We start from the raw sequence: 25,538 nt of genomic DNA on the forward strand, positions 1-25,538 counted from the left end.
CCCATATGGGATGCTGGCATCACAGGCAGTCATTTAACCCACTGTTCCCAAGACTGGTCCCAACATTTTTAAGTTCCTTTTTGTTATGATTATCAACATAGATATTACACATTTATTAAGTACGTACTTAGGAACTTTACAAAATTCTAACTATTTTCAAATTATTTGAAAGGCAGAGAAATAGAAGAGACTGACAGGTTTTCTATCTGCTGGTTCCCTTCCCAAATGCCCACAATAGCCATGCCTGGGCCAGGACTAAATCAGGAGCCCAGGACCGAATCTGGTTCTTCTACATAGGACCAAATCACCTGAGCCAGCACCTGCTGCCTCCCAGGGTGCACATCAGAAGAAAGCTGATGACTAAAGTGGAAGTGGGACTTGCACCCAGGCACTCCAATATGGGATACAGGCATTGCAAGCAACACCTTAACTGCTGTGTCAAATGCCCATTCCTACAGGACTTATATTATTCAAAATCTACAACTAGATTTGGGACTAGGCACAGAGGGTACAAGGTTGACTAACAGACCCTGTTTTCCTAGAGTTCAGTCTAGTGGGAGTTACACAAAGCACTGATTATAGTACTGTATACAAGGGCTGTGATACAGGACGTAGGGTACTAGAATGGAGGAGGGACCAGAAGAGAAGCACCTACATAAGAGGGCGACAAGAGACAAAAACTTAAGATTAGAAAGTATTCCAGATGTATACTGAGAAGAGGACAAGTGCTCCCCAAAGAAGCAGCATCATGTGTGCAAAGGAAAGAAATGGCAATAAGCCTTCAAGGAATTCCAAATTACATATGTGGAGAAAAACCTGGCTCGTGGATGAAATTTGCAAGAAAAGCCAAGGTTCCACCATGCAGGGCTGTGTGTGTGTGTGTGTGTGTGTGTGTGTGTGAGGTAAACAGTATCCCGAAATTTCAGTGGAGACACTGAAAGCCCCTAAATGCAAGAGGTGATAACTCACATACATATGTTAGGCAGAAGACTCATGGAGCAGTGTGGAGACTGGACTGAGTGATTCAAGCTCTAGATAGTGAGGTATTAGATAATTATTACAATAATCTAATGAGGAAAAAAACAAGATTGAAATCCCAGAGAGAACAAAAAGAAAGCTTTTTTTTTTTTGGACAGGCAGATTTAGACAGTGAGAGAGAGAGAGAGACAGAGAGAAAGGTCTTCCTTCCGTTGGTTCACCCCCCAAACGGCTGCTACGGCCGGCGTGCTGCACTGATCTGAAGCCAGGAGCCAGGTGTTTCCTCCTGGTCTCCCATGGGGGTGCAGGGCCCAATCACTTGGGCCATCCTCCACTGCATTCCCGGGCCACAGCAGAGAGCTGGACTGCAAGAGGAACAACCGAGACAGAATCCGACGCCCCAACCAGGACTAGAACCCAGGGTGCCGGCGCCATGGGCAGAGGATTAGCCAAGTGAACCGCGACGCCGGCCAGGAAGCATTCTTAAATGGGGCTTCAAAGTGGTCTGAAAACCCAGGAAGCCACGAGCAAAATTGTGAAAAAGTGTGCAAACACACACACACACACACACATTCCCACACATGTCGTTAGTGACACATTTCACCCAAGTGATCAGTAACCTCCTGTAGCAAGTTAGAAATCATTGTTCCTAGGGAAAGAACATAGATCATTGATAGAGCTTTAGGTATTATTAAAGGAGGGAAAACAGGTAGAAACATCTGAGAAGGAGGTAGAAAACAAGCAACCAAAACAGAAGGAAAACCGATTTTTAGTCACAGAATGATTATGAGACAGAGTAAGGACAGTCAAAGCAGGTACTTCCTGTCCCCCACCCAAGAACAGTAGTCCTGAGAACCTGGCAGCATTTCAACATTGCTGCCTTGACTCTCCATTGATTCTGATGCTCTGTGTTAAGCTATTTTGGTGTTTACCTTTCCAATACCATCACTCTCCATGTGTGAAGGGATTCTTCTAGTCCCTTCTAAATCAAACTGAAGCCAGCACATTTTGGTTGCATCAACTTCTACAAAAATTCAACTGGCAAAAATGTTGTAACTACAATTTTGGATAGAAAGTAAACTGAGTGTATCTCCAAGTAATAATGCCATATGGTAAAAATTTCCTAAGATCTGATCAGCAGCAATTCAGTTTATTGGGAGGTCAGACAGAACACGGGAGTTCAAAGTGCCAGGTCCTCACTACTGCAGGAGTATTACTAAAGGAATGGCAGCCACTTCAGTCTCAGGATTAGACGTCTGTTACTGATGCCAGTGGTCAGACCCAGCATTAAGAGGGAGCCTCTTTGCTCTGAATTAAACGAAAAGGGCTTGTAGACACAAATTCAAAGTCATGCCCAGAGATTCCAAAACCTGTAAAACCCAAAACCCTTGTCAAAAACTGAGTCACAAGTGAATAGATTCTAAGTTTTCTATTATTTTCTGAGGTTCTCATAATCTGGCAAATGAAAGAAGTGATAATATTTATATTTACCTCAAAGCTGATCTTCTCCCATACATCACTTTCCTTTATTTTGGGGAGATCTTCATTTACATCATATTCATCTACAGCATCAGTTAGCTTCCAAGGAAACTTTATCATGAAGGTTCGAAGTTCATTGATGTAGCTGGTCAAAATGTTCACTCCTTTCTGTAAGTGTTCATCTAGCTCTGAGGAAGATATCAATGTGTAATTCAAATGCATATTATGTGGGTACAGAGACAGAAACAGAGACCAAGGGAGGGGGAATGTTAATGACATACCATGGGCGAGTTATAATTAGAGAAATCTGGAGACTGTGAAATTCAAACTCAGTGTTTTCAAATTTCTAACAGATTTTTCCTATTTTCAAGCAACTCTGTGTCTTAATATAACCCTTTTTGAATTCTTCACAACGATCTGGCCTGGGTCTTTCTGGTAACCTTCCCAGTACCAAAACCCATTTCACTCATTTACACACTGACTTGATCCAACTTCAGCAAATGACATTCCACCGGCTTCTGCTACTTCCTGCAATAGTGAACCTCCGTCCTGTAACAGGAATGATACCGCTGCCTCCTGCGTTACTGGTATTCTTACCTTCACTATGAACAAAAAGCTCCTTTATTTGTTTGTTAAGGAAAGACAGCGTGAGATTAAGCAATTGTTCTGAAAAATGTTTGCTTTGGGCTTCAGAATCACTTTCTCTAATTGCTGAGCAAAGTAAATCCAATGCTGGTGTCAGGTCTTCCACATCTGAGAAAGCAGCAAAGAAAATAATAGAGATCACCACCATATTCCCAATAAAATTAACCCAATCAAAAGTATGTGCAGTTTTAAAAATTATTTTCACTTCACACACACACACACACACACACACACTCCTTTCATCTGCTGCTTCTTTCCCCAAATGCTCCTAATGACCAGAGTGGGGCCAGATCAAAGCCAGGATCTCAGATTCATTCTCGATCTCCATGTGGGTGGTAGGAACTCAAGTACTTGACCATCACCAGCAGGGTGTGCATACGTGGAAAGCTGGACTGCAAGTGGAGGAGTTAGGACTCAAACCAGGCACTCGGATATGGGATGCCACATGTCCCAAGAGGCACCTTAACTGCTGCACCAAACATCCACCTCTGGTATTTTTAAACATAAAACAAGGAGCATTTTTTATTTTCAGAAAGCTCATAAAACTTTAATGAAGTCTTTTTACTTGCAAAATTCATTGTTTCTAATTATTAGAAGTTACTATTCCTGCAACTATGATTAATTATAATTTTGCTGGCTACCTACATTTTCAGTATAATACTTTGTATTTTATAAATGCTACCATATTTTTCCTTTAACAATCTGAGAGTTAAGTGCTATTTTCCCTTTCCATAGATGAGAAAACTGAGGTTCACAGAAGATAATTTGCCAAAGCTAACTTGAAAAGTAAGTTGCATACCCCAAATTTAAGTCTCTGTAATTCCAAAGCCATTCTCTAACACATGCAACGAAAAATAAGGAGTGTGGACTCCTGAATCCTGTTGATTACTAAAAGACCAAATGAAGCGATTCCTGTTTATCCCAGCATGGGCTCCACCTTTATGATAGCTCTTGTGTGAGAATTATTGGAAACATGAATTTCTCTCAAGAGGTAAAGTTATTCTCATGCTTCTTATTCCAGACCCATCTTTACCTTTTAGAGCAGAGCAGCACAGTTAAAAATGGAGGGGAGGAATTATTGACCACAAACAGAAGCAAAAAAAAAATGAACATGTAATTACCCACTCAATACACAAACCAGATCTTTTCCTATAAAATGAGCCAGATTAAAAAAAAAGTCTGGAGCATTAATATAGCCAGCAATTCAAGAGTAGGGAGACCAAACTCTACAATCAAAACAATTTTTTTTAAAGATTTACTTATTTGAAAGGCACAGTAACAGAGAAAGGGAAAAACTGATCTTCTATCTACTGGTTCACTCTCCAAAGGGCTAGGCCAGGTCAAAGCCAGGAGCCTGGTCCAAGTACCTGGACTGTCTGCTGCTTTCCCAGGCACAGTAGCAGTGAGCTGGGTCAGAAGTGGAGCAGCCAGGACTCCAACTGGCATCCATATGGGATGCTGGTATGCAAGAGAATGACTTAACCCTCTATGCCACTATGTGGGCCTCAAGAAAAATTTTGAAAAGAAAATTTCTAGAGGCCAGTGCTGTGGTACAGTGGGTTAAGCTGTCATCTGCAGCATGGATTGCATATGGAGGCCAGTTTGAGTCTCGGTTGCTCCAATTCTGATCTAGCTCCCTGCTAATGCACGCAGCAAAACAGTGGAAGATGGCTCAAGTGCCTGGGCCCCTACACCCACCTGGGAGACCCAGAAGAAGTTCCTGGCTCCTATGTTTAGCCTGGCCCAGCCCCAGCTGTTGCAGCCTTTCGGAGAGTGAACCAGCGGATGGAAGCTCTCCATCTCTCCCTCTAACTCTTTCAAATAAATAAAATAAATCTTTAAAAAATTTCTAGTTGATATTCTCAGTGAGAACTATCATGAATGAAAAAGAACAAATTTCATTTTCTCCATTTAACTAGAGTACAAGCTGACAAAACATTCTTGGTGGACAATTTATCAAGGGTTAGTTTAATGATGCAGGGACAGACATTGTGGAACAGTGGGTTAAACTGCTGCTTGGGATGCCCATGTCTCACATCAGAGTGCCTGAGATTGAGTCCTGCTTCCACTTCCAATCCAGCTTCCTGCTAATGTACATGGGAGATAGTAGATGATGGCCCAAGTATTTGAGTCTCTGCCATCCATGTGGGAGACCAACATGGAGTTCTAGGCTTCAGCCTGTCCCAGCCTCAGCTATTGAACGCATCTGGGGAGTGAACCAATGGATGGAAGTTCTTTTTCTCTGTCAATCTGCCTTCCAATAAATAAAAAACTTTTTAAAAAATAATGTAAATTGCATATACTTAGACCTGAAAATTTCATATCTAGAATTTATCTCAAGTAAACAATTATACATATGTGTGATCACACACACACACCCCCACACACAGAAAATTTAGAGCACTTTACTAATAGTTAAAAAGTGCAATCAACTCTGGCCTCAGAATCAGCCCTTAAGGCATTCGGATATGGCTGAAGAGCCCATGAGAGTATCTCAGGCATGGAAAGCCAAGACACTGGCAAAAAAAAAAAAAAAAAAAAAAAACACCTAAATGAAAGATCTCTGTGAGTGAGATCCCAGTGGAAAGAACGGGCGGCCATCAAAGAAGGAGGTATCTTTCTCTGAAGGGAGGAGAGAACTTCCACCTTGACTATGACCTTGTCTAAATAAGATCGGAGTTGGCAAACTCAAAAGGCTTCCATAGCCTTGGCAACTCATGACAAGAGCCTAGGGTGATTACTGACGCCATAAACAAGAGTGTCAATTTATTAAGTCAACAACAGGAGTCACTGTGCACTTACTCCCCATGTAGGATCTCTGTCCTTAATGTGTTGTCCAATGTGAATTAATGCTATAACTAGTACTGAAACAGTTTTTTACACTTTGTGTTTCTGTGTGGGTGCAAACTGATGAAATCTTAATATATACTAAATCGATCTTCTGTATATAAAGATAATTGAAAATGAATCTTGATGTGAATAGAATGGGAAGAGAGCGGGAAATTGGAGGGTTGTGGGCGGGAGGGAAGTTATGGGGGGGAAAAGCCACTGTAATCTAAAAGCTGTACTTTGGAAATTTATATTTATTAAATAAAAGTTAAAAAAAAGTGCAATCAATCTAGATATCTAACTAGAACTCAGCTGTGTAAATTATGATACAGACTATAAAGCAAAAATTATATGCAACCAAAATAATAGATATTATTAAGAAAGATGCCCATAATATATTATCAAGTAAACAAATTCTGTATGAGGAAAACATTTTATTATCCTCCTCTTCTAAGGAGAGGGTAACCAACATACCTGGTTGAAACATAAAAGTCAATTTTCCCATTTGACAAAAAGGAAAGCTAAGGTGCTGGCACTGTGGTGTAGCAAGTAAAGCTGCCACCTGTGACACTGGCATCCCACATGGGTACCAGTTCATATCCTGGCTGCTCCACTTCCAACCCAGCTCCCTGCTTGGGGAAAATGGTGGAATTCGGCCCAAGTGTTTGTGCCCTTGCCTCCTGTGTGGAAGACCCAGGTGAAGCTTCTGGCTCCTGGCTTCAGCTTGGCCCAGCCCTGGCCATTGCAGCCATCTGGGGAATCAATCAGCAAAAGGAAGAGCTCGCTCTTCCTGTCTCTCTAACTTTCAAATAAATAGGTAAATCTTTTTTTTTTTTTTTAAAGCAAAGTCAAAATCTTGAAGTGTCGGTAATATTGCAAAAAAAAGCAGAAGAATCAAGGTGAAAAATTCTCGTAACAAATGCCAATCCACAACTCAGAAAGCCCTACTTGTCAATACATATCTAAGACAGTTGCAAGGATTGGCAGTTTTCCAAATGGATTTTACTCTTATATAAAACTCTTTAATCTCAAAGATCATCTCTTCCTTACAGGCTAAAAATATAAAACACAGTAAAGGACATGAACCTGACTTAGAATGAGAACATTACAGATTCGGACAGTTTTGTCAAATTTCCACAAAGCATACAAAAATCATGTGACTGAGATTTGGTAAATACATCATCAGAAAACACCAATAATTTTAAGGTGCTTACTTACTTAATACTTACTTCTTAAATATAAATGAGATGAAAAGTGGTCAAATTCATCAGGTACAGAAGATTCTGAGGATGGATTAAAAAGATTTTCCTTGCTCTTCAAAAAGAAATCGACTGTGTCCAGCTGACGATTTGCTATCCCAGCCTAAATAGGGGGTAAACTTTTAAAAATTTTAATAGGAATAAAAATCAGGATACAAATTAAAAAAAAATCTTTAGTAGAATATGAGCTGAGTTTTAAGGATACACAAAGCTATATTTATTTTGCTTTGAGTACTGGGTTCTTAGTGAAGATTCTTAAAACGAACATGTGATCTGAGACCAGTCTCTAACCTTTTTGACATGTTTCTGCTTCAGCAAAAGCAGATTATACTAGAAAACCCTGCCCACAGCTCTGATTTTATAATTCTAAAACTATTCTTGGGGGTTGCCCTTCCAGTCAAGTTATAGTTTATCTGAAGATATTACAACTGTAACATGTAAAGTGAACTGAAAAAGTGGGCAAAAACAAACTGCTGCTTCTAAGCAGGTATCTTTGAGAACTTTCCTATCCAGAGCGTTTAAAAAAAAAAAAAATCACAGATTAAATACATATGTCCAAATGGGAAATCAGGAGAATCCTCAAGGCATAAAAAACCTAGTAGGGGACAGACAACCTCAAAAAAGCAATGGAGTTCTAAAGCTCCTGAAACCATCTACAGACCTCTGATGGTCCAAAAAAGCAGGCACTGGAAAAAACAGGCAAGGTCGCCTTGTCTTAAATAAGGTGTTTTGAGAACATAGCCATACCCTTTTATTCACATAGCATCCAAGACCACATCAGCACAGCTAACTAATTACAATATAGACAACAGGCCTACACAATCAACAGTATTTACTACCTGATCCTTTACAGGAAAAACTTGCCACCTTCAGCCTAAATCATGTGCATAAGAATCACTTGGAGAGCTTCTCAAAATGTGGACTGCTGACCTTGACCCCCAATTTAATGATTCAGTAGATCCGGGGTAGGGCCTAAGAACCTGTATTTTTTATGTATTTATGTATATATGCATGTATGAATTTATTTCAAAGGCAGAGTGACATGGAGAGAGATCTTCCATTCACTGGTTCATGCCTCAAATGCCCACAAAGGATGGGGCTGAGCCAGGCAAAGCCAGGAGCTCCATCTAGGTCTCCAATATAGGTGGAAGGGGTCCAAGTACTATCTCCTAGGCACATCAGCAGGAAGTTGGATCAGAGGCAGAGGTGGGATTCAATCCCAGGCACTCTGATATGGGATGTGAGTTTTCCAAGTGGCAGGTTATACTGCTGTGTCACAATGCCCAACCTAGAACCTGTATTTCTTACAAATTCTCAGGTAATGGTGATGCTGCTGGCTGGGCACCAGAATTTGAGAAATAATCACCAAAGTTCTAGATATTAACTTACTAGGGAGGTTGAGCTAAGATATTGGTGGAAGCCATAAAAGGAAGAAAAGACTGGATCAATCTGGGGTTCATGAAAGGTGATACCTCCAAAACAAGAATGAGCTAGAAAAATTAGGGGCTCCAAAGGGAGACCAAAAACAAATTTATACTTTTGCTCTAGGTCACAGGAAGAGAAACTCAAGTAGATGTGATTAAATAAGCAAAGATTCTGGTTTTTAGGACATAAATGCTAAAGTACTTTGAGTGAAGAGTTAAGAACTTTGCACCTTTCAAATGGTTCAGAAAAAAAAAAAGTACATAGTTAAAACAAACGTGGTAAAATGTTAGTTGATGAATCTAGGAGAGGGGGTGAATGGATGCAAATTTCACTACTCCCTGCAGTTGTCCTACAGATGTAAAAATTTTCCAGATAACACATTTAAAAACACTCACCAAGTAGCAATTCTAGAAATAAAAAAATACAACTGAAATTAGAAACTCAGTATATGTGTTTATCAGGTCAGACACAGCTGAATAGACTTAATGCACTGAGACACATGAAGAAAGTATTACACAACACTGCAACTCATAGAGGTTAAGAGAAATTGAGGTAAGAGTCAAATCTTCCTATTCCTGATCGAAAGTGTGGCAGCTGGAAAACTGCCCAGTCCAATTTGCAGTTTCAAGCACACAGAACACTCATGATAGTGGATAACCTATTAAATTTCAGCTAAGTCTCAACCAGTTTTCAAGAATTAATACTAAATAGACTAGCACTTTTCAATCAAGGGCCATTAGAGAGACACAAATAGCAAAATTGTAGAACACCAAAAACAAAGAGGCATTGGGGTGGGGTGTGGCGGGGCCAGCGAGGCCAGGCAGGGGGACGAGAGACTTTACTTCTCCATGAAAACGGGATCTAGAAGGCAGCAGAAAGTGAACACCGCCTATCTGCAAGTCCTAACCAAACAACAGTATTTCTGAAAACCTACTACAAAATAGAACTCATTAGTTAGATTACAAATTGAATTCAGCAGCTGTCAGAGCCACATTAAATGAGATTCTAAATGATACTCTTCTGGCAAAGGGAAGGCCTAAAATGTGAGAAGAAATGAAGAACAGCGAAAATGTATAGTAACTGTTTAGAATATATGAACCTAAATATATAAAAATAATGTTCAATATGAGGCTGTGCAAGCTAAAAGCATAGGATCGAGGAAGGGTCACACATTCAAAGATACCCATAATATTCTGTCTTAACTGAATGGTGTGTTATTACTTAAAATATATATTACTCATTATTATGTGGGGGGAGGAGAAGAAGCTAAAACAACATTGCATCCAATACACAATAATTAAACTCACTCCCATACCTGTACCCACACATTACGTAAGGGGAGAGGCTCTGGAGTACCAGTGTGAGTTCAAATCCTACCACCTTCTACCACCTACTGCCCTTGTACAAGTATTACCTGAACTGCATTTCCTAACCTCTCCATGCTTCAGTCCCTTCATCTAAGAAACAGAGATAACAGTATTTACCAATAGGGTCTGTAATAAGATTAATGAGATAATACTTGATTATTATTAATATATAGAAAAACCACCATAAGGAAATAACTCACAAATAAACATGATTATATATGAATGGTAGATTTATAGGTTAAATTTTATCTACAATATTTATACAAAAATGTTTTTCAACAAATGATTCATATGTAGAATAAAGAAGTCAGGCTCCCTTCCTAATGCCATGTAACAAATTAATTCAAAATGCATTGTTAAGCCTGAATGTAAGCACTAAAACTACAAAACTTTTTTTTTTTTTTTGACAGGCAGAGTGGACAGTGAGAGAGAGAGACAGAGAGAAAGGTCTTCCTTTGCCGTTGGTTCACCCTCCAATGGCCGCCATGGCTGGCGCACTGCGGCCGGCACACCGCGCTGATCCGAAGGCAGGAGCCAGGTGCTTCTCCTGGTCTCCCATGGGGTGCAGGGCCCAAGCACTTGGGCCATCCTCCACTGCACTCCCAGGCCACAGCAGAGAGCTGGCCTGGAAGAGGGGCAACCGGGACAGAATCAGGCGCCCCGACCGGGACTAGAACCGGTGTGCCTGCGCCGCTAGGTGGAAGATTAGCCTATTGAGCTGCGGTGCTGGCCTAAAACTCTTAAAAGAATAAATTTCCCAAGGCCTGCACTGTGGCATAGTGGGTAAAACCATAGCCTGCAGTGCTGGGATCCCATATAGGTGCCCATTTGTTCGAGTCCCAGCTGCTCCACTTCCAATCTAGCTCCTTGCTAATGAGCCTGGGAAAGCAGCGGAAGATATCTAAGTCCTTAGCCCCCTGCACCCACATGGGAGACATGGAAGAAGTTCCTGGCTCCTGGCTTCGGATTGGCCCAGCTCTGGCCACTGCAGCCATTTGTGGAGTGAACCAGTGCATGGAAGACGGAAGATCTCTCTCTTTGTCCTCTGCCTCTAACTCTGCCTTTCAAATAAATAAATCTTTTTAAAAAATTCCTCAGTAATGGTTTCGTATATATTACACAAAAGGCAAAAGTGACTCTCCCTCCCCCCCCAAAAAACCCTAAATTGATTTCATCTAAATTAAAAACTTTCATATTGTGCCTGGTGCTGTGGCACAGCAGGTTAAGCTGCCATCTCTAGCACCGGTATCCCATATGGGCGCTGGTTCAAGTACTGGCTACTCCCCTTCTGATCCAGCTCCCTGCTAATGTGCCTGGGAAAGCGGCACAGGAAGATCCAAGTGCTTGGGCCCCTGCACCCACGTGGGAGTACAAGATGAAGCCCAGCCCTGGATGTGTAGCCATTTGGGGAGTGAACCAACAGATGGAATCCCTCTCCCTCCCCTGCTATAAATCTTTCAAATAAATCAATCTTTAAAAAAAAATAAAAAAACTTTTGTATCTCAAAGGATGGACACCATCAAAAGGGTCCAAAGATAACCCAACTGGAATAAGGCCAAACTGGGGCCAGTGTTGTGGTGCAGGTTATGTCACCACCTGTGACGCCATCATCCCATGAGCATCACTTCCAATCCAGCTCTCCTCCTCTGTCACTCTTTCAAATAAAAAGAAAAAAAATTTTTTCAAAGGGCAAACTAAGTGAATAGACATTTCTCTAAAAACAAAGATACATAAAAATACAACAAGCACATGAAAACATGCTTAATATCATTAGTTATTAGAAAAATGCAAACTAAAACCACACTGAGATACCATAATTTTAATTTCCTACCTACTAGGATGGCTACAGTCAGCAGTGTTGGTGAAGATGTGGAGCTATTCAAGCCCTCAAACGTTGCTGGTAGGAATTTAAAACGGTGCAGCTGCTGTGGAAGAGTTTGGTTGTTTATCAAAAAAGTCAATGACCCCATAATTTCAGAGTTAAGTGTATACTCAGGAGAAATGAAGGGGCCAGAATGTTGGCATAGTTAAGCTACTGCCTGTGATGCTGGTAGCCCACATGGGAGTCAGTTTGTGTCCCAGCTGCTCCACTTCTGACCCAGCTCCCTGCTAATGGCCTGGGAAAGCAGCAGAAGACGGCTCAAGTCCTTGGGTTCTGTCCCTTCATGTGGGAGATATGGCAGAAGCTCCTGGCTTTGGCCTGGCCCAGCCTCAGCCACTGTGGCCATCTGGGGAGTGAACCCACAGATGGAAGATGTTTCTCTCTCTAACTCTGCCTTTCAAATAAATCAATCTTAAAAATAAAAGCAACAAAAACCCAGAGAAATAAAAACATATGTCAACATTAAAAATCTGTTCACAAATGTTCATACCAGTATTGTTCATAATAGCCAAGAAGTGTTAACAACCCAAATGTCCATCAATTGATGAGCAAAATGAAGTACATCCATCCAATAGAATATTCATACACAGAAGGGATGACACATGGTACAACATGGATGAACCTTGCAAACACACTTAGAAGAAATCAGTCACAAAAGACAACATGTTCTAATTCCACTTACAGTCATGTGCCTCAAATCAGTGTTTCAGTCAACAATGGACCATATAAATGATGGTGGGCTCATGAGATTACATTGCCTAGTGACATCAATGCCATATTAGTATATTCTATGTTTGCCTAATGATCAAATAGCCTAAGAATGCGTTTATCAGAATGTATCCCCATTGTTAAGCAGCAATTGACTACACATGAAATGTCAAGAACAGGAAAATGCAGAGTCAGAAAACAGATCAGTGTCTGAGATTTGAGGGAAGAAAGAATTAGGTGGTGAGCGTTAAAGGGCATGGTGCTTATTTTAAGGTGATGAAAATGTTCTGGAATTAGACAGTGGTGATGGTTGCACAACTCTGAGTAAGCTAAAAACACCAAATTGTAAAAGACAATTTGATGGTATGTGGATCGTATCTCAATAAAGCTGCCATAAAAAAAACAAAAAAAAAACACACACACACAAAACCTGTAGCACATAGCATTATCTTTCAGAGACTATGTGTTATGGCAGAAAGAGCCCCAACTATGATTCTAGTTCCTGTCTTTTTTTTCCCCCGACAGGCAGAGTGGACAGTGACAGAGAGAGACAGAGAGAAAGGTCTTTCTTTTACCATTGGTTCACCCTCCAATGGCCGCTGCAGCTGGCGGACCGCACTGATCTGAAGCCAGGAGCCAGGTGCTTCTCCTGGTCTCCCATGGGGTGCAGGGCCCAAGCACTTGGGCCATCCTCCACTGCACTCCTGGGCCACAGCAGAGAGCTGGCCTGGAAGAGGACCAACTGGGACAGAATCCGGTGCCCTGACCGGGACTAGAACCCGGTGTGCCAGCGCCACAGGTGGAGGATTAGCCCAGTGAGCCATGGCGCTGGCCCCTTTCTTAGTACAGCTTTGGGCTGCTTACTCAGTCACTGTGGGCCCAAGTTTCATCTGTAAAATGAATACAAAAATTACCACTCCATCTCACGTGGTTTAGTTTGTGAAAGTACACCCTTCCTAAAGTGATAATGCTTCTAAATGAACGCTAGTAAATTGTAAAATGTTATGCAAGCTCAGAGAGTCTTTCCTGAAGCTGGATTAGAAAAGTAGGCAATCAAAGGTCAAAAAAAAAAAAAAAAATCACCCCTATTCAAGCTTCTCACAGCTTGCTTCCACTCCAATTAGTCCCATAAGCTTATTGTTGCCTCCATTTCCTACAACTTTTTCTTTCTTATTATATTAAGAGATTAGATTTACTATCATCTCTTAATTTCTTAAGCCAAATAAGGGTAGACTGCTAAGCCAAGTTAGGGTAATGAAACAGCCAGAATTAAGGAAACGGATGGGGAAACGGACGAGGAGAGGCTACACAACGGCTCTTCAAGAAGCCTGTGGAAAATGCAACTAGAAGACAATGCACAGTCTTCATGACATTTTTCTAAGACGCCCTGTAGCTCCTTTTAGCTTCTAGGTTAAATGAATTCTATCAGATCCTCAGTCAGTAAGAGTATATGACAGAGAATAATCAAGTTAGGTTCTACAGACATGCAGTTCTGTTACCTCTAGTGCATGTATAGGAATTGAGCATCTTCCCCAACCATTGAGATGACAAATAAAGTCCACAGTGCTGGCACTTCCATGGATCATAAGTCTGTTTAAAAACTCTTCTTGAGTCAAACCAAATAAAATCAGAGAGAGTCCATTTTCTACAGGAAAAATAAAAGTCAGCTTCAGCAAATTATTAGGATTCAGGTTTTAGGATTATGACTTAGGAATATATATATAATTATATATAAATAGAATTATATATAGTATATATAACCCCTATTCAAGCTTCTCACAGCTTATATATATATAATATACATATTATATATTTGTGCTATAATTACAGATATTTATCAGATACCACGTATTGTTGTGACTTTAATTAATCCATCACAGTTTTTCAATGTGTTTCAAGAGTCTTATTTTAACATATTCACCACAAAAAGCCAATTTTCATTAAGAACAATGCATCCTATGAAACAGTACTAAATCTCATATTTCTGCTTTATAGTACCCTGCACAATCAACACCTAGAACACTGAGTTATTTAAAGTGATGTCAGGTTTACTAAAATAAAAATAACATAGTTCTGACCCACAGAAAAACAAGATTATTAAAATTTTAGCACTGACAGAGCAAAATGTGGTTAATTCAATCACAACATTCAGTATTGTTCTAGGAAGTTATGGTATCAATGTTCAAACAATGCACATCTGACAGATCAAAAAATGCCGCAAGTCCACAGGGACAGGCAGAGGGGAGAAAGAAATGTAAGAAAACATAACCAGAAATAAAATGATCCATCTGAAAGAACAATTGAGATTCAGCTCCAACCCGTAAGTTACTAAGCAGGAATGCAACTCCTCTGTTGTCAGATTTTGGAATTTTTCCAGTAACAGAAATTCAGATTTTGTGCAAGTTAAAAAGTAAGTAAAAATCTTTTTAAAAGCCTGTCTAGTGTAAGCCAAGCAAAGTCAATCTGCAGTTTATATATGGCCCAAGAGCAGCCAGGCTGCAACCTCTACTTGTGTGGCCTGAAATCATATAAAGACTCCCTGGGAGCCAAACTAACTCTTAGTACACTTAAACTTTGATTTAGTGTCTTGGCTTTTAGCTGAGCAGAAATGACCTTAATTAAAAATCAAACTTAAGGCAGCAACACCAAGGGAATACTAAATTTCTTCTACAAACGAACACCACTTCCAGGTGAGTAGACACATAAAGACACCAGGGCAACGCGAGTACAACACATTGAGAAAGCACACCTCTCACAAGGGACTTCAATCTGGTAACAAAGCATCCTCACCTGCCAAGACAAAGCACAGTTGCTGGTCTCCACTACTGTCTACAGGAACACACTTTTTGCCAAGGGAAAAACACTGCATGCCCTGAGTCTCCAAATCCCAGAGGCCAATGGTACAGCCTGTCCTTTTCACTGTCCAAGTAAACAGTGCAGTGAATCTTGTCACTGACATGCATTTAAGCTCTAAGGGGTCCTCTTCTTCAGTGATGTGCATGATTTTCCATGGTCTTCCTGGATCACTGGCCTTGGCACAGTCTTCCTGTGACCAATTATACTGGCCACACATTATGTCCTGTGGCATGAAAGTCCAGCTTGGCACACTGGTACTGCAGTTACTAGACTCAGGAGACTCCAAAGGCAAAATACCCTGAAACCATGGAGCACAACAGGAAGCTTCCAGTTTGGAGCTCTTTATTGTTTCATTCAGTGATGACAGCCGACCTTTCCAAGACCTGAAAGATAAGGGTACCTCTCACAACTGTTACAGTGAAAGGCACTAAGTAAAATACTAACCCAGGACAAAAAAAAAAAAAAGTGTCTTAACATAAACATATATAATATGTATTATATATATTTAAAAACCTTTAATAAGAAGGTTCAGTATCAGCTTGATAAAAATGGCAATTAACACCAAAAAAGGGAAGTTTCTGTACCTATCAACCTGGAAAGAAAAGCTGGTCAGTTTCATGTTGTATTCAGAGTTAACAGGATCATCTTCATCTATCCCCTTAGGTCCTTGAATAGGACTGTCTTCCAGCATTCTTTCACACAGTAGGTGTCCTGGGTGTAGCCTATAATCAGAAGTAATGATAGCCATAAGTAAAAAAGGATGATCAAACCCAAATCTGTGTCATTATTGCTCCAGTTAAAAACAAAGATCACAAAAAAGTTACAGTTTAGACGACAAATTCCACTGAATGAAATGCCTTCCTAATTTCCCTGACCTGAACACAGTGATAGAGTGAACCTCGAGAATTTGACTCCATAAGGGCAGTAAGCTTTATAAAACAGTAAAAGCTTATTTTTATTATACTGCAGATGTTGTATTAAAACACTTTACACAAAGCCTTATTTAAGCTTCTAAACAACTCTGTGAAATAATAAAGCCCTATTTTAAAGATACAGAAACTAAGGCTCAGAAAAACTTTTGAATCAGATCAATGTGACCAGAAATTCCACATTTTCCATCACTATGCTACCACCATAAGTTAAGACTTAGGCTAGGGCCAGCGCTGTAACACAGCGGCTAAAGCCGCTGCCTGCAGTGCCAGTATCCCATATGGGCGCTGGTTCAGGTCCTGGCTGCTCCACTTCTGATCCAGCTCTCTGCTATGGCCTGGGAAAGCAGCAGCAGATGGCCCAAGTCCTTGGGCTCCTGCACCACATGGAAGACCTGGAAGAAACTCCTGGCTTTGTATCGGCGCAGCTCCAGCCATTGCAGCCATCAGGGAGTGAACCAGCGGATAAAAGACCTCTCTCGGGCCGGCGTCATGGCTCATTTGGTTAAACCTGTGGCGCCGGAATCCCATATGGGCACGGGTTCTAGTCCCGGTTTCTCCTCTTCCAGCCAGCTCTCTGCTGTGGCCTGGGAAGGCAGTGGAGGATGGCCCAAGTGCCTGGGCCCCTGCACCCACATGGGAGACCAGGAAGAAGCACCTGGCTCCTGGCTTCGGATCAGCACAGCGCCAGCCGTAGCGGCCATTTGGGGAGTGAACCAACGAAAGGAAGACCTTTTTCTCTGTCTATAACAAATAAATAAATAAATAACAAATAAATTTAAAAAAAAGACCTCTCTCTCTTTGCCTCTGCCTCTCTGTAACCACCTTTCAAATAAATAAATCTTAAAAATAAAAAGGGAAATGATGGATCATAGAATCTATGACGGAGGGACTGGCACTATGATACAGTGTGTAAAGCCACTGCCTGCAGCGCTGACATCCCATACGGGCGCCAGTTCACGTCCTGGCTGCTCCACTTCTCATCCAGCTCCCTGCTGATGTGCCTGGGAAAGCAGTGGAAGAGGGCCCAAGTCTTTGGGCCTGGGCAACCACATGGAAGCCTCAGAAGAAACTCCTGGCTTTGGATTGGCCCAGCTCTGGCCACTGAGGCCATTTGAGGAGTGAACCAGCAGTTAGAAAATCTCTGTCTCCCCCTCTCTCTGCGACTCTGCCTTTCAAATAAATGAATCTTAAAAAAAAAAAAAAATGACATTAAAGGAAGTGAAGACTGGAGAGGAATGGAGAGTGGAAGGTCAATGACTGGAAATCCCAGTGAGGTCAGAGGACAGGTGAAGTGTGAGACTGCAGTAAGCAAGCTGGACACTGTGGGATGTTGTTGTTACAGTGAGCTTCGTGGTGTAGGGATTGGGGGGGGAGGGGTGCAATTTCAAACACTGACAAAGCCTATCAGAGTAGACAGCCAAGGTAAATTAGAAGAAAAAGTTACTTACAATGAATTCAGAGAACAAACCATAAGTTTGGATACTCAAGGAACTTACAAACTCTAAGGGAAGTATGAAAAACATAGTGAAATATGTCTACAATTAAATGTGAAACTGTTTCAAGGCAGAAGTGCCCACAATTTCAAAAGTCATTAGCTTGAAAAAGTAAGATAATTGTGGCTATGTTGTCTCTTATGTGTTTTTATTACAAATAATGTCTTCATTTTTGAGTCACTTCAATAAAGACATGAAGCTTAAAAAAAAAAGTGCCCACAATTTCAAAGAGGAGAAAAAAATGAAAGATTATATAATTACAGATTTTTAATAAGGAAAGGATTTTAGCAAGGAAAAGGTTTCACAAGAGGTGGATTTCTGCTGGGTCTCAGGATAAGCAGGACTTGATAAATGCGGGACTAATATTCTTTATCAGGGGAAAGAAAAGCAAGGATCAGAACAAAAACTCTACTTTTGGACTTCAAAGCACAGCTAGAAAATAAGCAGTCAACTCCAGATAAATTATACTAAGGAACATTCATACAATTAATACACACAGATTAATCAAGTTATTAGGCCAGGTCATATCCCTTTGGTTGATGCTATAATAGCTGAGTGCAATGATGTTTGTTCAAAGGAATGTGTCTGGTTCTGTCTTTGGAATTCTCCTACAATGCTGTCACAACATCCAGAGGAGCAGACCCCTAGCCTCAAGGTCAGAGTACTGAGTCAGCTTTTATCCTCCTTTACTGGTCAACTTATTTTCTTACTGGATGATCAGAAGCTAACTCTCTGCATAGAGCATGTTTAGTCAGTAAAATGGTCTACTGATAAACAAGAATACAATCTGAGACTGCATTATTCATCCTTGTTCAAAGTTTTTTTAATTAAAAGGCTATTTAAAACAAACACATCACAGTTGTGAAGAACTCTGGTAGGTATGTGAGGATGAACTTACCCTTTCTTGTGATCCAAACAATAAAACTCATCAAAAAATTTCCCAACTATTAAAAAATGTGCTTATCTCCTTTATAATGAAGTAGAACTAAAAATCCAAAGGCTTTCGAATGGCTCTAAATATTGAAAGTCACAAGTGTGGACTGGTCTACTTTTAGGTAAGTTATGGTGATTAGGCTCTCATGCGTATGAAGACTGAATGCACACACATGTCACTCTCAAATATAAAATCACAAGCAACCAGAATACCTGAATCAAAAAGACAAATAAGGAGCAGGCGCTGTGGCGCAGCGGGTTAATGCCCTGGCCTGAAGCACTGGCATCCCTTCTCTCTCTCTCTCTCTCTCTCTCTCTGCTTCTCCTTCTCTCTTTGTAACTCTTTCAAATAAATAAATAAATCTTAAAAAAAAAAAGATACTCAGTTATTACTAACCTAGGTGGATATCCACAAATTCAGGCCCTCCAAGGGAAATACCTTGGGAAATCCACGGGACAAAGCCAGCTCAACACATCTTGCCATAGTCACTTTGTAGCCAGGACCCCAAACCACAAAAGCAGCATTTCTACCATAGGGTAAATCTCATTTCTCTTCTACTCTGACACAGGGCCCGCGGTGAGTGGATGACACATCATAATCAAGGACTTTTTAAGCTGTGCAATCTTGACTGCTTTTTATTTCTAGGATATAACCCATATACACTTCAAAATAAAAACTTTGACATACATGCAGAAATACAAAAGTGGCCACTAGTAGTCAGAACCTGATCTAACAAAACAAAACAAAACAAACAAACAAACAAAAAAAACTTGTTTGGAAAAAAAACATCCTAACATTTTTTTTTAACCTTTTATGACCCTGTTTACCTCAAATCAGAAATCCTGGTCATCTACATACCTGAAATACAAATTTAAGTTCAGAGCAATTGCAGAATTGGAAGAGCTGACAATCACTACAACATCTAGGTCTTGAGACACTTTCAGTGAAGTAAAGGAACAAATCGTGGCTGGCTCTTGGTGCTGCTCATTACCCGTATCTTCTTGGTGAAGCGTTAAATCCACCTGAGCTACCTGTGTACCATCAGCTGTGTCAAAAATGTCTGAGTCAGAGTTAAAGAAAATGTCAGTTTGGAAGCATGCCTAATCCAGATGGGATACAGCTGTAAACATCACTGCTCTAATCTCACAGGTGTACTAACAGAAAGACGACAGGTCACTAAGGCAGCCCTCATCACAGCAACCAGATGACTAACAGGTCAGTGGCACAATCAACAATCTGATACAGAACGTTCACACTGTACCAGGCCCTAGGACACTGCTAATATTTTCCATTAGTGTTCTACCACAGTGCTATGCAAGAGATTGAGTGAACCCAATTTTAATATACTTTACTTAATATGTTCCAATTATTTCAACAGGTAATCAATAGTACAAATTGAAGCATACTATATTCTTTGACTCATAATTGCTCAAAATCTGGCAATTTACACTTACAGAATACCTCAATTCAGAATACTAAGGTTTCACTGGAACATTTGATCTGAATTTAGACTTTGTAAAATTTAAAGCTGAAAATCTGAAATAAATAATGTTCCAGGGGCTGCCATTGTGGCACAGTGGGTTAAACTGCTGCTCTGGACACAGACAACAGCATCCCACATGAGCACTGGTTTGAGTCCTAGCTGCTCACTTCCGATCCAGCTCCCTGCTAATGTGCTTGGGAAAGCAGCAGAAGATGGCTCAAGTACTTGGGTCCCTGCCACCCATGTGGGAGACCTGAATGTAGTTCCTGGCTCCTGGCTTCACTTTGCGTCAGCCTGGGGCCAGTGCAGCTATTCATGGAGTGAACAAGTAAATGGAAGTAAATGTTTTTCTATCTCTCCCTCTGTCATCCAAATAAAAAAATCTTTGAAAAAAATCATGTTGTTCAAAACATAAAGGTTCTTTAATAACTGAGTATCAGCTTTGAAATTTGAAGTAATTAAAGAATTCACTTGCCAAGTCTTGCTAGCCAGTTTCCAGTACTCAACAGCCAGATATGCTTAGTGCATGTTGTATAGGGCAGCACATCTTCATAATCTGGCAACAAAAAATTAATCCAGTATTTTATGACTTTTTTTTTTTTTACAAAAATGAAGTATCTAATATAGGAAAACCATTCTTTTACCTCAGAAATCAGAGTACCAACATCATAGAAGGGATCATTTTCAAATCTTCAAAGTAATTTTGTTGAAGGCCTACATGCTGGAGACAAAGAATTCAATATTTTCCAAAAGCAAATTAACAATGGTTAAGCATTCTATATACTAATACGATGGAATCATTAGAGATAAGAAGTGGATTACATTCCTACATGAAATAGACACCTAAATCCTTCTTGGAACAAGCACACAGATGTCCAAGAAGCATATTTTTTAATAAACAGGTAACCCAGAACACACAGTTTTAAAAGAACACAAGTATAGATGACTGAAGAATATGATTACACTGGAAAATATCCAAATAGAATTGAAAGTGATATAGCTGAATATTTACATTCATGAGGATTTTTCTCTGCAAGTTTTACTGAGAAACTAAGTATTCTTGTATACTGCAGCCCCTAAAATGAAAAGCCTAAACAGGCTCATCTGTCTACTTAGTCTGCTGCCCTTCCTATCTACTGACATCTTTACTGCCAAGGATACAGATCCAGCCTCCACTACTCAAAACAAATAGAACTCCTCTGCAGCTCTGCACGTCAACAATCGCATCCACTGTCTGTGCAGGCAAGGGTAGTGTGAAGCAGCCGAGCACGCTAACCTCGTCACCTCTTTCAGGAAACACAATGTGTAGGATGAGATACTTGTTGATGAACAATAACGATGTGTTACTGCGAAATGATAGAATTTGCAAAGACAATAAGGAAATACCTACAAAACAAAACAGAGTGTTATTTCAAATGCTTTGATCACAGTTGCACAACAGGTAAATATGATTTTATAAATACAAACAGGTAAACCAAAACAGAAGCCATATTTAGTCCCAACTTAGGCAGTTACTGCTCATTCTCACCTAGGCAGTTTGTCAAGGGGAGTAGGTTAAGAGAATGAATAAAGATGGTCCACTATGTCTGCAGCACAGAATAAAGACGATTCAAAATACCAACTTACCCACGGGATTGCACAAGAACACTTTTTTTTTTTTTTTTAAAGAAAAAGAACCTTATAAACAAAGGTAGAGAACATGTTATTGCCTTAAAAATAGGACTGAAGACTTTGAGTTCTCCTTGCAGCCATCAAAACCAGACTAGTAAACAGCTCTGTAGTCAGACTGGATCCACTATCCAATAGCAATGTGTGCCACAAAACAAGTCACATACATGATTTTAAATTTTCTAGTAGCCACTATGAAAGGAAACAGGGAAATCAATTCTAGCATTTAGCTTATGGTATCTTAATTGACAGTAGCCACATTTCAAGTGTTAAAATGTGGCAGCTGGTTACGGTAATGGACAATGTGGATCTCCTGTTCTGATGTCACTTCTGAGAATGTTTCATGAAGTATATAGTTACATGGTAATGACCCAAGTCTAAACATGCTTAAGGACCACCCGTAGATACTTACTGATACCTTGATCTTCAATGAGCTTTTGCAGTTTATCCCCACTATAGCTATAAACAACAGCTGTATCACATCTTCCATCTTTCAAATTAAATTCATAGACAAACAGTTCATGATTTTTACTAAGAGCAAGCAGTTTGGGCTTGTCTGTTGGTGTGCTGCTGTTATGACAATCCTCCCAAACAGACCTAAGGAAAAAAATTCGAATTATACGAGTACTCCGCATCCACAACATTTACCCACAACGGTGAGTGTGCAAGGGCACAACTAACAGAGTAGTTCACCTGGTAGCCTTAATCCTAACTCCAACTTCAGGGAATGTAAATTGTTCTAGGACTTCCTTCCTCATTTCTACTTCTGCTTCTTCACCCCAAACAGAATCATGTAGGAGTGGGTGGTAAAAGGGGGGTGGGAGAGCACAGATCAAGAAATGACGGGCCGGCGCCGTGGCTCAATAGGCTAATCCTCCACCTTGCGGTGCCGGCACACTGGGTTCTAGTCCCAGTTGGGGCGCCGGATTCTGTCCCGGTTGCCCCTCTTCCAGGCCAGCTCTCTGCTATGGCCAGGGAGTGCAGTGGAGGATGGCCCAGGTGCTTGGGCCCTGCACCCCATGGGAGACCAGGAGGAAGCACCTGGATCCTGGCTCCTGCCATCGGATCAGCGCGGTGTGCCGGCTGCAGCGGCGGCCATTGGAGGGTGAACCAACGGCAAAGGAAGACCTTTCTCTCTCTCTCTCTCTCACTGTCCACTCTGCCTGTCAAAAATAAAAAAAATAAAAAAAAAGAAAAGAAATGACGGCTTCTTTTATTCACTCATTTACCCAGAATCACTTTCCTTTATTTTTTCATCTTAAATCCTGACTGATGACTTTAAAAAAACTGTCATAATCAAGGCTAAGTATCAACGAATATATTACGTATTATCTATAGGAGGTAGTGCTCACAATTAAAATTGGCTTCTGTTGACTTAAATGTTTTCAAAAATCTGCAAGAAGTGATTAATTCTATCTACGGACTTTGAAGGCCCCAAAATCGTTTACTGTAAAGTAACTGTCCAGTAGAACTTTGTGATGATGGAGGTGTTTTCTATCAGTGCTGCCCAAGGCAGACGCCAAAAGCCACAGGTGGCTGAGCATTTGCAATGTGCGTAATGAGGAACTGAATTTTTCTTTTTAAATTTTAACAGCAACACGTAGCTAATCACTGCCATATTGCACTGCTCAGTATAGAATTCTTGAAGCAGTACAATGTCAAAATATAAATACTGGCTAGAAGGATGGAAGAAAACTAATGATGCTACACTTCAAGTATGAATTTTACATTTTAAAAATAAAAGGGCTCATATCTGAAAACAATGGAAGAGATGATAGGATGCTGATAAAGTTTCAGCTTTTAAAAATCTTCCTTCTTCTACAGAACTCTTATATCACCCAAAATGGACTATTATGTCCTGGTTTAAGGAAAATAACACCTCACACTTCTGTCTTTACATACCTTTGATTTTTCATTAACCAATTCCTGGCTATGTGCTATATTGAAAACCTGGAAAACCACCCAAACGCCAACTACAGACAAGGCGAAATTAACATACTTAAAATATTGTGCCACTAAAGTCATTAGCATGTGCAATACACTACCACAGGGACAGAATTTTCAATCAAGATCTATAATGCATGATAACTTCAATGTAGAAATGATCTATATACTTTGAACAAAAGTAGGAAGTTCTAAGTACTACAAATTTGTCCTTTATCATAAAGTATTTTAAAGTCAAATGAAAAAGTCCTCATCACCATCCTAAGTTGGGTCATCTTCTTTTGGGTTCTCAAAGACCCAGAGTTCTTTTCTCCACCCCATTCCTTTGTTTACAGAACGGCATTCATCAGTACTAACTACTGTTGATTAAACTAACTTCTCCTAGAGAGATGCCTTACCCTAGCAACTAGAAATCAACAATAGGGATGACACATGCAGAAAAAGTTAAAGCATTCACACGTTTAACAACTTAATCTCAAACTCAGACTTCAGTGCGGTGCTACCTGGAGAACCTAAAGTGAGTAAAGCACTTCTTGGCGACTCCCAAGTTCTAAAGGGTAGATCGTTTCTAAAATAGTTCAAAAAAAAAAAAAAAAAAAAAAAGCCCAAACACTTAGAGGGCACTCCCCAAATATGATTTCAACTGTTAACTCTTGGACCGGGAGCTACAGAGCCAGAATACGCGTTATTATGCTTCTGCTTTCTCAAATCACGTGAGCCTCACACTTAAGAACTGTCTTTTTCAGACTTTTTGGCGCAGTTCATAGCTCATAGGTACATAAGTATCTGTCGAATGATTAACTCGATGTGCAAATTGGATTGTCCTTGAAAGAAAAAAAAAAACACAAATACCTATGTGTGAAAGAAAAGCTATCAATGATTGAGACGATTCCCAGCTGGCACTGATAACGACCTAATTGAACGGAAATAAGCATGGGACTCAGTACTGTGACACCTGCGTGGAATGAATGACACCACCCGCTACCCCCACCCCGCGCGCCTAGGCTAGGCTCCGTCCCGGGGTCGCGGCAGGTAGCAGATGGCACCAGGCAGCAGCGTCGGGCAATGCACCAAGGGAAGCCGGTGAAAAGGCTCGACAGTGAAGAGGGGTCGACTGGGAGGCGTTTCCTATGGCAGTCATTCCTCTCCCCGCAGTCCCCAGCCAGGAGGAGGGTAGGAGGTGACACCTGCAGGAGCGACCATTCGGGCGAAAGCTCCGGACTCCCACCCGCAACGCCAGCTCTCCTGCAGCACTTACTGGTGGAAAGGACCCTCCAGGCAGCAGCCACCCCCGCCCCGGCCGCCCGGGGCCAAGGAAAGTATTTGAAGGCTGCCCGCATCCGTCAGGCTCGCCAGAGCCTCCTGCCGTCCGTGCAGCTGCGCCCGGGATCCCAGCCGCCGGGTCGCCTCGGCCGGGACCGGCACCAACAGCATGGGCAGAACCGGTTCCATAGTCTCGGACCCGCAGCTCAAGCCGGCGCCATCTGCACTTCCGGGAACCTGCTTCCCCGACATTTTGGCTTTCCCGTTCCTTCCCGTCACGTGCGCCAGACCGTCCCGGAACCTGCCCTGTGGGCATGCGCAGTGTACCGAGCGGCTCTAGCTCCCCGTCAACGTTATTGGGAATTCGCAACTAGGCTGACTCCGCCACGGTGC

At 41.1% G+C, this 25,538-nt stretch overlaps 1 protein-coding gene across 1 annotated transcript in view; it reads right to left on the reverse strand.

The window, feature by feature from the left end:
• SPG11 (SPG11 vesicle trafficking associated, spatacsin) overlaps positions 1 to 25,434 on the reverse strand; it is a gene marked incomplete in the record, with an annotated part of 81,978 nt that extends 56,544 nt beyond the window's left edge. The window contains 10 exon segments of the mRNA XM_070054113.1: positions 2,470 to 2,645; positions 3,055 to 3,210; positions 7,161 to 7,293; positions 14,072 to 14,217; positions 15,363 to 15,811; positions 16,013 to 16,150; positions 19,646 to 19,847; positions 21,432 to 21,656; positions 22,351 to 22,535; positions 25,141 to 25,434. Coding sequence (XP_069910214.1) covers positions 2,470 to 2,645; positions 3,055 to 3,210; positions 7,161 to 7,293; positions 14,072 to 14,217; positions 15,363 to 15,811; positions 16,013 to 16,150; positions 19,646 to 19,847; positions 21,432 to 21,656; positions 22,351 to 22,535; positions 25,141 to 25,397 — 2,067 coding nt within the window.
• Between the last annotated feature and the right edge of the window lie 104 nt (positions 25,435 to 25,538).

The sequence above is a fragment of the Oryctolagus cuniculus genome, chromosome 12 (assembly GCF_964237555.1).
Source record: "Oryctolagus cuniculus chromosome 12, mOryCun1.1, whole genome shotgun sequence".
In the NCBI taxonomy this organism is placed as follows: Eukaryota; Metazoa; Chordata; class Mammalia; order Lagomorpha; family Leporidae; genus Oryctolagus; species Oryctolagus cuniculus.